A 16,593-nucleotide genomic window follows, 5' to 3' on the forward strand; every position below is an offset into this window, starting at 1 on the left:
TCGCCACTGATATGAACATAGAATTAATTCGCTCTCCGTGAACCGTCGTCAAATAAATTGTCAGATCATTTATGTGAATATGACAAAAGAATATAGTTTGAGGGATAGATATTATTCTCGACATAAAGTTACAAGTTCAAATTAAGAATATCGAGTAAACTAATGTTAAATAAAAAAGGGTGAAACACATTTGCTGGAATGGTAGGTATTTTCACCAAAACAATTTTCCAGTTTTTTACCACTTTGATGTTTTAAAAACATCAAAATTAAAATACCCCCTACTGATCCTTGAAGGTCCTGGTAATTGTTTATTGAAAAACTATCCAATCCGGTTTTTCTTAATTTGAACTGAAAATGTTGACATTTTATGGCTTAAAAGACGACATTTTCTGCACTCTTTTAGTGCTGGGGCTGGGAAAAGTAATATTAAGGGGTAAGATGATTGAAATCCATTACTTATCATAAGCTTAACAGCCAAGCACAAGAAGCATAAAAGTCTCCAAGTGTCATGCAGAGGTATTAAGGAACCACTTTGATGGATATTGTGCAGCAAATCGAGTACAATATTATACCTATAGTGGTTTCAAAGTATTTCTGTCTGCTCATTCTACTGCTGACTATCGTGATATTTCGACCTTCCTTAACAAATCACAAGTGAAATCGTTCGTATATCAATTGATATTTAAGCATAAAAAATGATAGCAGAAGCATAATGGGTGGGAGATTCCGTAGTTAATGATCTTAAGAATGTGGCTCTATTGATACATATGAAATTAGTAAATCTTAGTATTAGCTAGTATGGAAATTAGGGGATGTTGTATTTCACTTAAAAGTTATCACTTAACAAACAAAACCTTATCTAGAAGTTTTCTTGAAAATATATGCTTAAAGTCACCTTATTTGAAAGTTTCTGTTTTGAACTTACTTTTAATATTCAACAAATTGTAGTGTAAAAACAACCTTTGGCTCCTGAGGGACATACTAAAATGAAGGCAGCTGTTGACAATCCAAATTTTTATAACTCAAAACAAATAATAAGACTTTCAAATTATATTTTTATGACACCTAAATAATAATAACAATTTATTCAATATAAACTTGATATTTGTTGTGTTATCACGGGATGTTCTAGCTTCTCAAGCATTGAAAGCCAAAAGAACACTCTTAATTTATATTGTTATGGGCGACACATACTATTTCTAATAAGGTCATATAATTACAAATAGTTGATACAATGCTGTCCTTAAATGTTTATCTTACCTATTCATCTTACGTTATGATTTCATAGAGATCATAGAGATGACTCTTAACTTAGCCAGAGAAAATAAGCTACTAATTTTCATTTTATTAAATATTATTTTGGTTTTAACATTACCAATTAGTGAGAACATTAGGGATGAGGTTTTCTTTAATTAGTGATTCGAAATCGACGTTTCAATGCTGGAGGTCGATAGTCTAAGGCGTGTGTCGATTGTTTCATTATCCATCATGCTCTGTGTCTTTTATTTCATTTGTTTCATCTCAAATGCATGCTTTTCCAAACATTGAACACGTTGTGAGCGCAAATTTTCATAGTTTTTGAAAATGCTTCCTGTAAACAAATATCATGATACTCTTTTTTTTTCTTTGTTAATACAAAAGCGTTCCATTACAGCTCACATAATCCCAGCTGAAGGTTTGATAGCTGTGTTTAAGTAGTAACTGTCATTGGGTTATTAAACAGATCAAGACTCGGATTTCTTGTGCCAAAGTATGCAAATATTTCTTCAAACTCAGCAGAAATATTCTCAACTTTTTTCTGTAAAAGTCGAAGAGTCTGCTGTGCTATCATTGTCCAACAATTCACACAAAAAAAGAAGAGCTGGTAATAACATTTTTTTTTCAGATAACACTAACTAGATATTTCTTTCAAGAACTTTCAATGTGTCCCACCAGCTAAGGAGAGAAGGAAGCCTTTATCTTGCAGTTGACCAATGTATTGCTAATTTGCTCATTCTGAAGGAAGCAGAGGTTGTTGTTTCTTTTCTAAAAGAAAAGAAATAGTTAAGACACTTCCCTGCACTTCGCCATTTGCTATTCCACTTCAATGGTAAATAACTAATAACTAACTTTTGCACTCACTTCTAAAAAAATATCAATAGTGGTATTTATTTCAAGGTTAGTCGTGGCTGGTGTGAGAAATTTATATATAAAAAAAGGGTTATCATTACGGCGAAAGAAAACAAGTTATCGAAAATTGGTGTCAGATTTTGAAATAAATGAATATCAGCATTACGTTATTGGTTTACGTCAAAGGAATAAATATTCCCTAAACCAAATCGGTAACGCAGATGAAACGGCAGTTGTTTTGACATGCCTCGCAACTACACTGTAAATGCAAAAGGAGAAAGCAGGTGACAATCAAAACTGATGGTTATGAAAAGTTAAGATTTAGTGTCATGCTTTGTGTAACTACATATAGAAATAAATTACCACCCTATGTCATATTAAACAGGAAACCATTACCAAAAGAAAATTTTTGCAAAGAAAAATGCACAGAAAAATGCATGGATGACATCAGAGTTAATGGAAGAGAAGTTAGGTTGGGATGTGCATGGGAATGTCGGCATGGTGCATTATTAAAGCTACGGAGCATGCTTGTAATGAATGCATTTTATGGCCATCTCTCCGATAAAATCAAGAGTAGGTTAATAAACAAAAACAGTAATCTGGTGATAATTCCTGGCAGAATGACAGGTCAGTTACATTAACATGACATTAACAAGTCATTCAAAGATCGTATCCGTAAGTATTATGATGTTTTGTTGAATAACGACAATCATACTTTGACACCGAGTGGCAATATAAAAATGGCATCAGTATCAATAATATTGGAGTGGACTTTAAAAGCTTAGGGAAGAAACTTTTTAAAATGTTGTTTATCCAATGCAGAAGATGGACGCAAGATGACATTCTTTGGACAATAGTGAATCAAGCGATGAAGATACTTTAACTTCAGAATATAACAGTCAATCAGAAGAAACATTAGAGTGGCATTCTCATTAAATAAAGAAAGCAGGAAGAAACATTGCTGTAATGAAAATTTTAAATTTATTGTATAGTTCATATATCTTTATTATATTTCATTTTAAGTACATTGTTAACACTTTTGATTCTTTAGTAAACCTTTCAAAATATATTTACTCTTTTTTAATTATCATCCAAATGTATTTCATTAAAAATTCTTTTTAAAATTGGGGTGTGTCTTAAATTCGAAGTGATATGATATGTAATATTGCTTCTTTATAAAGTGCAAAGACGAGAAAACTATGCCAATCTTGCGACTCGTAGAGAGAATAGGTTTTATACAGTATAACAATAAAATATTCCAAAAAATTTGAATAAATATACAAAGCATGCCAGAGTTAATCCTCCAGTGGTATATCTCCTACTTACACGGCTATAAACTTATTTACATTACTCACGCATATAATTTCTGTATAAGTCATATTCATTTCTACTATGGATATCCTAGCCCCTCATGTTTTATTGAGTATCGTGCCTCACCTATATCCATCTGTGCTCTCCACTGTGGCATTTTCCAAATCAACAATTCACATCTACTCTGTAACCAAATCCAGTTTCTTACACTACTATCTGGTTGTAAAATACAGAACCATGAGTTTAACAGAAAAGAAATTAGAGCAAGACTACATACTTTGGTTCCTACACAAGTAACCAAAGTGCGTCAATGCACTGGTGCTAAAATCATTAGTTTTACCATGGAAATTCCATTAGATAAATATCTTAATTCATTTCAAATATAAGTTTAATATAGTCAAATGCAGCAACAAAACAATACAGCATGGATATTGTTTTTCATCTTTAGTTACACAATCATAATCTGTGCTTTCATGAACGATGTACCTCGTATTGAAATAATGTTAAGAAAATATTCAGTGAAATTGTTTTTTTCAAAATATTTCAAGCTGCATAACTGAAATTTTAAATTATAACCAAATAAAATTCTAGTTGGACAAAATTTACATTCGGTATGACTGAGCTATAGTTTGTCAATTTCATTCGTACACATAATTTCATTTACTCATAAATAATTCGCATTCTTCCAGTAAAAATATTTCGTTAGCAAAAACAACTGATCAAACTATGTGTTTTTCCGAGTATTGTGAATGTAACAATTACTTTTATCTTTTCCTTGAAAATTGGGACCGACATGAACAGATGGGTTAAGACGTTCGACTCGTCATCTGAGGGTCGCATTTTCGAATCCCCGTCGCGCCAAACATGCTCACCCTTTCAGCCGTGGGGGCGTTATAATGTTACGGTCAATCCCACTATTCGTTGGTAAAAGAGTAGCCCAAGAATTGGCGGTAGGTGGTGATGACTAGCTGCCTTCCCTCTAGTCTTACACTGCTAAATTAGGGACGGCTAGCGCAGATAGTCCTCGTGTAGTTTTGTGCGAAATTCAAAAAACAAACAAACAGTTCATGAAAATTCATTTCTGTTTCAGAAAATAATTTGAAAGCTCGGATAAAGACACACATACCAATTACATTGTTCTGTTTTTATGGCTATTTATTGTACAGAATAACCAAAAGTTCAATGCAGAAGTTTACCTTGTCTATGATTGTTTTCCTTCGAGCAGTACACGTTGTACAATGTTGACACCACGACTTAATATTATGACCTGACTGTCGCCGGTAAAACTACTGTATAGCAAGGACTACCCATGTTAACACTAGGCCAAAAAGGGTGTTTGACTATTTAAAGTTTTCATCAACTCCTCTTGGTCCTAAATTTTATATTTAAAGCTTCAAAGCATACATGATTGCTTGTTCTTTATGTTGTATTTTTGTACTGTGTTAGTGAAGTATTGTTTATTTTAATTGTTAACTGTGATTTGTTAAATATTTTTTCTCTAAATAAATATGTGTCTTGTTTCTTTCTCTGTGACTCAACTGTTACAACATTTTGGAAAGCTTACGTCTAAGTCAATACCACACCATTTTTCTGAGGGTGCAAGTGCAATCCACATGACGTATGATCATTCTCACTACAAAAAAGCAGGTAATGTATCCCAAAGAAATATCTGGCTTTATAGGGGAAAATACCATTGACACTTTTCATACAGTATGCACTGTATTACAGCATTCCTTCCCACGAGAAAGCGCTTGAAATATCCAAGTTGAATGGCCTATTTCAGTAAGTAGCTAGTGAGAAAGGAATCTAGTAGTTTTCTTGTTTGAGTTTCTATATTAAAAACACACACACTCAAAAACACAGAAAACTTGAAAAATGTATGTATTAATTGTAGTGGCAATTTGTCCAGGTACCTTTACCAACTAAAATAATATTATTGCAGTTAAGGACAGGAGTTGTGTGTGTAACTGCAAACTCTAGTTCTATACTCACAGTTTCTGAACACTGATACTGTAAAACAAAGAATAAGAGCTCAAATTTATTTTCTGAAACATTTTTTCTCGAATCTCTTGTAATTCTGTGGATCCGTCATATCACTCTTAGATAATACCATTGCACCTGAGAGTACCACACAATGACGAGCAACAGTAATCAGTAATCATGCATTTAAAATCAAATTTATCAATTATGCAAGAAGGAGTTGCAAAGTGGATGTGCTTGGCTAAACATGCAGATTTTACAATGAGACTGAAAGTATACCCAAAGGAATCTAACTGTAGGGTGGAGCCGGGGTCATGCCTCCAGAAAATTAATAAAATAACGTGTAATTGATATATAAGTCAAATAAGTAAACGTAAATGTGGGGGTGCGATGGAACTCCTGGTTCTTACACCTCTGTCTGTAATAAAGAATTTTCAAATCGTGTGATTAACTTTTTAACGCAACCTTATTTACAAATTTTGTACTAATGATATTAATTAAACACTTTGGACGTTTGGCAACGTAATGTATATTACACAAAATTCGATACCAACATAATCTTTATAAAATTATTTTGCACAGTTGTATGTCTGAAAATATTTGCTGCAGTACCCTAGTGATACAATTGTGAAGTACTCGACAATTCAAGATACTAAAACATTTAAGAAGAAAATGGCGTCGACTCTAGGAAGGAGAATTGTGCAAAATGAAGATCTTTCTAATGTCGAATTTGAAACAAGCGAAGATGTTGAGGTTATTTCAGCATTTGACAATATGGGATTACGAGAAGATCTTTTAAGGGGTATATATGCTTATGGTAAGTTTGCAGCTTAAATGACTTTTTAGTGACTTAAACACTCCCGATTACTTAAATAGGTTAAGCCTAACACGAACAGTAATATTACATTCAGCTTCATTACATCATTGCTGTATGGTGATAGGCGCATACATGTGGTGGGTGATATAGTTAGTACTTCCATACTAGTACGAGTGAGTCATCTTATTATATATGGGGGTTTAAGTCCGTTTTACTTCAAATAGTAACTGATTTTAGACATGTGAATAATGTGATATTTCACCAAATTCGTTATTAAGTATTATACAGTGGACCAACTGTTTAAAAGTTGTATGTACGTGTTCAAGATTTATACCAGAGGTGAAATTTAAAAGAGGATCTGTGATGCAAAGGCCTTATTCTTGAGGTTGGCATCACATCGATCGTGATTTGTACTGGTAATCTTGAAAAAAAGGCTAAACACCAATGAAGTTCATATGCCAGCATGTATGCAACTTATTTAGGTTTACCATATGAACATGTTATTACCAAAGCTGCTGTGCAAATACTTCAATTATTATTCATATATTATTGTTTGATAGTCAAAATATCAATTAGAATGTTTTGCCAATATGTGGAGATGTTGGTTGAGGTACTAATGAGCTATTAAGTAAAGTCACAGTTAATTTGGCTTGACACTTCTCTGTACAAGCACCCTACTGACTCATGAATAAATTATTCAACTGAATGGCCTTGTATGCTGTACCCAATGGTGTACAATTTCCTTGTGTTAAAAAGAAATCTTTAGAAAACACTTGATATAACATGAGCTAAATGTACATTGTTTTAGTCAGATTTGGCTCCCACAGCTTTCCTATTACTTTTTGTGTTCTGTGGGTTATAGCTTTCAGCCACAACACTTTTCTCTCCTTTTCAGTGGCTTGACTGAGTATCAAATACAAGTTCAGGTCTTTTTTACTTTGTGCTGGTGCAATTAAATATGCAACAACTCTGCACCATGCTTGCAGGTTTGGAACAACAAAAGTTTGTCACAAACACAAGTAGTCATTAGGAATATAAGTTTAGACAGTGGGCAAATGTGCAAAATAAATGAAATTTCCTTTTTGTCCTGCTATTTTTTGCCTATTTGTCTTGGTTAATATGTGTGCATTGGATTTGGATAGGGAAAAGTTCCCAGATGTCTGACCTCAAGAATATATTTGTGGTTGGCTGCATGATCTGCTGTGGACTGTTGTTTATTGAACTTTCAAGGATTAAATATTGTTTATGGTTTGCTAATAATGTTGCAAAATGAATTTGATGAAATGCCATAAATGTATTCTCATAACTAAACTGATTTAAGTAACTATATAGTGAAAAGTAACCATATCAATATTATATAAGCTTTACCATTATAAGAGGCTTAATAGTATTTCTTTAGTCTGTGTTGTGGACTATAGTGAGAAAGAAATGTTTAACACACACACAATCATCTTATTGTTTTATAAGTGCTTCATGATTCTGAACATAACATAAAACACAATGGAGTAAAAATTAGTGCTTAAAAGAAAGGTATTTAAAAAATTTATTTGTGAAATGGGAAGCTAAAACTTTAAAATATACCTGTGTGATTATAATTTATACACTAATTTACTAATACTAACTGCACTACAAAGTTAAAAGAATTGAATGTAACAAATATAACATTATAACTAAGGATAAACAAGTAACTTGTGGCTACACTGAGATTACCCCATCTACTAAATTAAACTTTAAAAAATTAATTTAGATATTTATCAAGTGTTTCCTTGAATTTATTGTATTTTCCATATTTGAAGGCAGTAAATTCCAAAGGTCTACCACTTTGTTAGAAAAAAAAAAAAAAATAAATAAATGTCTTGATCTGTGGGTGACTCATACCCTGCTAGAATTTACATTTTTGTCCCTTCATCCTGGCCCAGCATGGCCAGGTTGGTTAAGGCATTTGACTCGTAATCTGAGGGTCATGGGTTCAAATCCTCATCACACCAAACATGCTCGCCCTTTCAGTTATAATGTCATGGTCAATCCCACTATTCGTTGGTAAAAGAGTAGCCCAAGAGTTGGTGATGGGTAGTGATGACCAGCTGCCTTCCCTCTACTCTTACACTGCTAAATTAGGTATGGTTAGTGCAGATAGCCCTCATGTAGCTTTGCGTGAAGTTCAAAAACAGACAAAACCCTTCATCCTACTATTTGCACCATTAATAATTTAAAGAAAAAATTCAGTTACCAAGTCAATTCTTTTAACTATCTTAAACACATTTGTGAGGTTTCCTCTACATCATAAGTGTTCACTTTTAAGAGAAAATATTTCAGAACTCTTAAATCTTTTCTTGTATAACAACCTTTTCATCACAGGTATTATCTTAGTAGTTTTCTTTTAAACTCTTTCAACAGTTCAGTGTTCTTCTTAATATGGATAATGAAAAAATATGTTGCTGAACTATAGCAGAAACCATGTATTTTTACAAAACAAACATTTTTGTAATGTGTATATTAAAAATTAACAATATCTATACCTTACCTATTGTAATCAGTTATGGGTCAAAAGAGCAGCATCATACAATGATGTTCCTGACTAAAGGTCAATTTGTGTGTGTGTGTGTATGTGTAGAAAATAATAGGTTATAGTAAACAAAAATTGTCATTATGCTGTGACATTGTTTCATATTTTGGCCAGTAAGAAAGTATAGTTGTGAAGTGTTTGCTCAAACGAAATAGTGCCAAAACTATTGGGCCAATTACAGTACAAAAAGTGCCTAAATGAAGATCAAATCTAGGTTGGAAGCATGCCTATATATGAAAATTGTGGCCATTACATTAATGAAATAAAGTGAAAACAATAACAGCTATTATTGCTGTAGTTTTGGACATGTAATTATTGTTGCACATGAATGTTTGAGTGATGTTGGTAAGAAATGGTAGTTGTTAGGAGCTGCTGTTCTTAGAATACGTGGATTTTACATGTATACTGTTGCAGAATACATCGTCCCAAAGTACATATATATAGGTATAAACATGTGTAGTGCAGTAAAGTGATTGTTGCAATAAATATATATATATAGTTTTTATGAGTTTTTGTTTTAAATATAACTGTAACAACCTTCTCTAATTTGTTGGTACGTTTTTGCATCCAGTACCTGTTACACAACTTGTGCGGGAACTCGTATTAGAACCTTTAACCTGTTCAGTGCCGTAGACGAGATAACTCGTCAAAGCCGATCGGTAACACAATGCCACGGATGAGTTAATTCGTTCTCAATAATACTAAACTTCAACGCTAGATGTTAGCACCATACCTGCATTTGACCTACTTACAAATTGTTTCACTTTCAATCAAAAATTGCATCATGAAAAAAGTTACGAAATGAAGAAGCATTAGAGTTGTATTGTAGCAGCTGAAATATTTGGCAGTCAACAGGTTAACAGGATGATGCTTCTTGTTTTATTAAAATTAGAAAATGTGTATCTGGTATGTTGAGACTTATAAAGAATGTTTTTGAATGGGTCATTTGCTTTGAAGATATGGATTAGAATGGTGGAATTAAGATTATAGTGTTCAAAATAAAATTTACAGACTGGATTGTACAGCCCACAAACTTTTTGGACATGTTAGAGTTGCCTATAGTAAACTGGTTATTCATACTTGAATAAACAAGTTAGTTGGTTAATAAAAATTACAAACTAAAATTTCATTAGGTGATACAAAGTTGTGATTTTATTGAGGAACTTTGTAAGTAGAATGTGAACCTTTTTTCTTTGTCATATCTCAGCTATAGATGAATACTTAGCGAGGCACTTTGTTTTAAGTTTTGATCATACTTGTAATTGGCCTCTCTTTCTGAAGACTTCAGACCTACTTTGTTGTGATTGTTCATGTTTAACACAAAGTTAAAGTGAAGTGATGAAGTTTACATGTTCCTAATCCATTATGTACAGATAGTGTCTGACTTTAGCATACTCAGATACACAAAATTTAAACAGTAGAAATGAATGTGATAAGAGTAGTGATCCATTACTCATTATTAATTGTAACAGGTTTGCAAAAAGCTATACTGGGCTTCCACTAGAAAAATAACTCTCTTAGCAACTGTGGCTAAGCAAGGTAATTTTCTTTTAGACACAGTGACAGTTGTTTAGCTACAATTTTAGGTCACTAAAAACTGTGTGGTGCATGACTTTTAATATGCATCAATCCCATCCAGTGAAAAATAGTTGTAATTATGTGAAAATCTACAAGATATTAAGTTTTGTACTATTTTTTGTATTCCCCAGCAATCTTTCCCACCAAAAAACAAAAAAAAATAAACATGATAGAGGAAAATAGAGATAATTTTTCAAAATAACACAAAAAAAAGACTTAAAACTAGAATACGGTAGCATGACTAGTAAGTAGATAAATCCAATGACAGCTCTTCAGCCAAATCATTCTCAACAGAAGATGTGGTAGAAGTTTACACCTGAGGTTCCGAAGCACATTTCTTCAACAGAGAACGGTACCCACATCTGTCTTTGAGAGTGACCTAGTATCTGAATGCAGAGTCGAAGTTAAAATGATCTAAAGGTTTGGACTCCATGGATAAGTTCAGTAACATTTCTGTCTTGGCCACAGACAGACTGCTCCTGGCATCTGTTCTGATGCTGTTGCATTTGCTAATTCCTTGCTCTCAGTCAACAGATGTAACTGGAATTATCAATCCAATTGCTGCAAGTTGAGACATTTGGAAAATTTTCACAGGTCTGGTGGGTGTATTCCTTGTAGAAGCTCTTCATGTTTCTGTTTTTGTGAGCATCCTGTTCCATTATGTTTCTGAGTAGCAGCCATTCAGTCAGTGCCTCATCCTCATTGATGAAAGGAGAGAAGTGCTGGACGAGTTTCTTCAGATCATCCTCATCAGATACTCCTCTGCTGTGACATGGGCTATATATTGAAAAAATGACATGATGTTAGTGTCTGGGAATGCTACTTGTAATCTTGTGATCACCTCTTCAACAAATGACGCAGCAGCTGATCTGTACTTTTCATGTTGTTTATCAATATTTTTGATGTCATGGCTTCTGTAAGAAATGTAACCACAAGCCCCTGATGCCAGTGGTTTACCAGCAACTGAATTGACAGGATTGACCCATCAATAATTGCTTTAGCCTGATCATAAGATAAATCAGCTTTCTGTAGAGATCTTGACAAAAGTTTAAGAATGCCAACAGCATCAGCCAAAAATGTGTCATCATGACAAAGCTGTAACATGACATTTGCTGGAGTAGACCATGTAGCAAGGCTCGGCCTGGAGTACCACATTCCATTGCTATGACCTGCAGGCAGCTTATCACAGCTATAATACAGTTGACTAGTGCTTGGACGGAATCATTAAAAGAGAGCCATCCTGTGAAGAACACTTGCTTAATTTTGTTGCTTTTCTCTCCATGCAGTGCTTTGCTCTCTTCCAGAACCCAACACAACTTGGAAGAATATTTAGGCTTTTTGCAAACTGGTTCAAAACTGAAATGTACTTCACAAGGTATGGCACCTGGTTTGCTGCCTTTTCAGCTGCCAACTGTAATCTGTGTGTCAAACAAAGACTTATTATAATCTAGGGGTATTCCTCCTTAAATTTTGTAGCAACATATGTTTTTATTCCCACCATGACATTTGCACCATCAGTTGTAAGTTCAACCAAGTCAACATCAAACAATCCTCGATCTGCCATGACTGAGCGCATTGTGTTGTAGATAGAATCAGCCCCAGTGTTGGTCAGCTCACACACAGCAAGGAATCGACTTGTAACCTCACCTAATGATGAAAGATACCTGATATAAATTATCAGTATAGGTGTGTTTCCTGTATTAGTTCTTTCATCTCCTTCAAGAGCAAAAAATGGGAAAGTCTGCCTGCATTTCATCCTGAACTACATGATTTAGGGCACTGTACATATCATCCAGAGACTGGCTGTAGGTGTATATGAAGCTCTCTGTTCCACTTTGTGACTGAGTCTGTAGTTTCTTTAGAGAAGTTACTCCCTGTTAAAAATATATATAAGAACTTGTGTTTTGAAATAAGACCACCAATTAAAGTAATAAACAAAGATAATTTTTGATAGATATTTTCAAAATGTTTCACTTTTAGAAAATTGTCAAATTGCCTTTTGTTTTAAGAAAATACTCTAAAAACAAAGTATCTTATTAATACTAGAATGAAGAATATTTTTACATTGAATACTTGTAGTGAAAGGAGGGAATGAAACTTCACATTTGGGATGGCTTCCTTTGCTTGTATAAGTAATGTGGCCATTTGTGCCTGCATGCCACCTTTACACCCACATACACATTCACAGCAGCAGTTGACATCCTTCTTCAAAACTTGTGATGCTACTGCACTGCGATGACCTTCTGACTGTGCATACTTCACCAAGTTGTCTTTTTTAGGCTTAGTAGCAGTTTTCCCAGTGGTAGCATAAATATTTGTCTTCTTGTTGTCCCTGCATAATTTGCAATGAAATGTAGTTTGTTGGAAAATATGTTCCAGCCAAGGAAACTGTGAAAACCAAGTTTCTTTAACAACTCTGTGAAAATCACAGGTATGTATTTTTTTCACACCGACAGTCTGATCACTGCTGCAAGCCTCAGTTTCTTCAGAGCTGTCTTTTCTTTTGGAAATGGATTTCCCACCATCAGTTGATGTTGTTGCTTTGACCTTCTTTGGAAAAAACTTGATATATCTAACTGTTTAGACATCTTTTTATCTGATCTAGGAGTTATCATGATCTCAATTCAAACACATGTCAAATAAAACTTGGGATTTCCACTTTGATACAGACCATATGTTGATTTGACGTAAGTCAGGTTTTCTCTGATTACTGTTTGTGTACCACGGGCAGAATCAAACATGCTGCATAAGAAATGAAAATAAAAAAAATCATTAGCACAGCTGAGTAATAATTTTTTTTTAAATTTAATTTATTAGTTGTCATATCCCTGAAATCATAAAAATACCTATATAAAGAAAATATAGATTGCAGTCAGTGGTAGTTTTTAAAGACATTTCTTGTTTCTTCAACTCGCTGGAGGGCGCCTTTGGTCATTTGTCATCATTAATGGTGTGGATGGCAATAAAAGCCACGAAAGCTGTTAAGACCGAAACTTGAGCAGAATAAATAAAGGAAAACCATCCAAGGCCAAAAAATTATCTTTTGCTGCTGTGGCAAAACCAACACTAGATCATTTAGCCACTAAACCAACACTAGATCTTTTGGTTAATGGCTAGCGGAAGCCTAGTTATATGAAATTCTTATTGGTAAACAGTGTGTGTGTAGCCTTGACGATCATGTTGCAATTGAAATCAGAACTTGATGTGAAGATACATACTACTTGTAATTTAAATAGTACTCTACCAATGGTACCAATATGAGCTAGATGCATACATAAACTGTTATGGAATTGGGCCATGTTGCAGTTGTCCTACAGACAACATTGTAGTGGATTTGTTGTTTCCATCAACAAAAAACATTCATTTTCAAGTTCTATGGTGGAAATGTGTATGTGTTTGCATTTGGTTACTGAAGAAATATGAAATATTATGTAAACTACTGCTCTATGGCTAAAGTGGGATCTAACAGTATTATCTGTCCAATTTCAGAAATTTGTCAGTAGGAGAAAACACAAATCTCTCAGAAAACAGTGATTAATACCATAGCATAAGATGTTTGAAAGTTGAGTTACACATATTTACATTTATGAAACATTAATTATAGAATGAATAAGCTACATAAGCCATTATGTTATACTATTAACTAATGTATATATTTTAAAAACCATTTATCATGATATTTTGCAATGTATATTAATAGTAATATACAGGGTGGCCCGTAAGTCCCTACCCATTCATATATCTTATGTATCCAGTGTATCTGTGTGCTGTCCCTCATTCTCCCTGCATAATATTATGCGACAGCATGTTCTGTGAGACATTTTCCTCAACATAGCAGGGGTTATTGTTCCAAATGCCACAGTAACAGTTGCCTTTAACTCATCATTAGTATTATAACATTGTTTAGACACAACATAGGGATGGGTAGTCACGTACGGGCCACCCTGTAGTTGTGATGTATGTAATATTTTTTTGTAATAGTATTTTGTTATTCCATGAAATTGCCAAGGAATATTGCATAATGTTGTGTACCTTTTATTCTTTTGGAGATCCATATTTCATATCATAGATAAGTATTTATTCATTTCTGTACAATGATAGTTGTTTGTATAGCCTTGTATTGATGTGTGAGGGCTTGTGCCAACAGAGCTTTCTTGACAAATGTCACTCAACAGTATAACTGTTATAATAATATTCCAGATAATGTTTTAAGAATTAAAAATACTAGATATAGTGTTATAAGAACTAGAAGAACTTTAATATCATGCGATATTTTGGACCTAAACTCTTCATTTAATGTTTATTAAGGCTGAATACACAGAGCAACTTGGAACTGCAAAAATAGGAGAATGTACTAAACTTGGTTCTGTATGTAATGTGAAAATGCTGGCTAATAATAATCTGTGAGATAATGATGGAAGAAAAAGACATGAAGTGAAAACTGCTTAGTGTCTCTGTTAATGAAATCTGTCATTTTATGATCAGTCTCAGTAATGTACAGCAAGTTACAAAGGTCGCAAACAGTGCAATGCAAATTGGATGCTGATAAACACAAATGAAATTTGGTTGTCAATGTGAAGAAAAATTACTTGACATGATCAAATGTAGGTAAAAAAGCCAAGAGGAGTGTGGGGATAAGTATGGTTAGTAACGTAGCAAGAAAAACGATATTAAGTCATTGATTGGGTGCTAGAGGTAGGATAATCTTGTTGGAGTATTTCTCATGGCTTGTTCTGTATCCCTGTATTCCTTTAAAAGGTTTTTCTTTTGAATACCAGAATATCTCTCCTAAATCAGATTTACAAAAAAGATACAAAGGGAATATAATTAAGGTGTTTAAAGTGGCACAAGCCCTTAAAGAGCAACCTCAGTATTTCAGAAATCACATTTGTCAAGTGTGCCTAAATTGAAAGTTTAATGTGTTCTACATAAGTAACTAATTGTTTGTCTTAACAGCTATTTTCTAAAAAAATGTAGTTTTTCTCTAGGATTTCCAAGTTATTATCATAACTTCACAATAGAAACCGATATCAGCATAAGATTTAGCACTTTTGTTGATATTATACTTTTCCATAGCTTGAATTATTAAAATTCAAAAATCTTTACCATTTGTATTATTAGGATCCTAACCATGCCTAACAAAGGCATTAATTTAAATTGATTGCCCTCAACTCATCAGCATGCATAAAATTTGCAGATTTTAATTCAAGCTGTGAGGATGTTCATAAAAGGCCACATGTATTAATTGTCACATTTATATCACTCTTAAGTAAAGATATGATTTTAAAGCAGTTTAGATGATGTATCAGATCATCCCTTAAGTAGTGTTCGATCTAAGGTTCAGAAAAAGAGAAATGATTTCAAATGCTTTTAACGTTATTTAATCAATAATGTACATTGCAAGCCAAAATCTTAAGGCCAATGAACATAAAGAAAAAATATGCATTTTGCATTGTTAGACTCGACCACTTATTTGAGTAGAGCTTTGAAAGATGAAAATAAGAAAAGGGAAAATAAAAATAAAAAACCTTTTTCAGCATTTAATAGGGAAAATGTGAACACTACGAAATTAACCTAAATACTAGCGAGTCAAAAGTTTAAGATCACACCAAAAGGAAGTCCTAAACCAGGAAGGAAATGCCCAACAAGAGGTATCAGTAATGAGTTGCACGGCCATCATTGTGAATAACTGCAAACATTTGCTTTGGCATAGTCGATATAAGCATATGCAGAAGATTGGCTGGAATATTATTCCAAGTAGTGAAGATGACATCACGAAGATCATGCACTCTTTGGAATTAACGTCCATTTCTATAGACTTCCCTTCCCATCCACCCCCAAACATATTCAGTGGAGTTCAGTTGGGGCAAATGTGCTGGATGGTCCAAAAGAATCATGTTATTTGCCATGAAAAAGTTCTTTGTCCTGCAGCATTGTCCAGTCATTTCCACACAAGCGAGGGCCTTCAGTCAATAAGGATTCTCTCTCCAACATGCCAGTGTAGCCAGCTGCTGTTTGATGCCCCTGAAGAACTTGAAGCTCCATTATTCCATGGAAGGAGAAGGTACTCTAGGTCGTAATGGAACCTCCTTCACTGTGTCATGTAGAAAATGTCTGGTGGGATATCCTTATCGTGCCATTAAAGTTGGAAGCCATCTGGATTATCCCGGTTAAATATTTTCTCATTAGAGAACAAAACCTTCTTCTACTTTTCTACATCCCATGTTTGGTG

At 33.8% G+C, this 16,593-nt stretch overlaps 1 protein-coding gene across 1 annotated transcript in view; it reads left to right on the plus strand.

The window, feature by feature from the left end:
• The first annotated feature begins 6,023 nt into the window (after nucleotides 1–6,023).
• LOC143222851 (eukaryotic initiation factor 4A-III) overlaps nucleotides 6,024–16,593 on the plus strand; it is a 40,626-nt gene continuing 30,056 nt past the window's right edge. Inside the window, exon 1 of the mRNA XM_076449938.1 lies at nucleotides 6,024–6,217. Within this exon, the coding sequence (XP_076306053.1) occupies nucleotides 6,073–6,217 (145 nt within the window). The 5' untranslated portion in view covers nucleotides 6,024–6,072. The remainder of the gene's footprint in view (nucleotides 6,218–16,593) is intronic.

Source organism: Tachypleus tridentatus, chromosome 8, assembly GCF_004210375.1.
Source record: "Tachypleus tridentatus isolate NWPU-2018 chromosome 8, ASM421037v1, whole genome shotgun sequence".
In the NCBI taxonomy this organism is placed as follows: domain Eukaryota; kingdom Metazoa; phylum Arthropoda; class Merostomata; order Xiphosura; family Limulidae; genus Tachypleus; species Tachypleus tridentatus.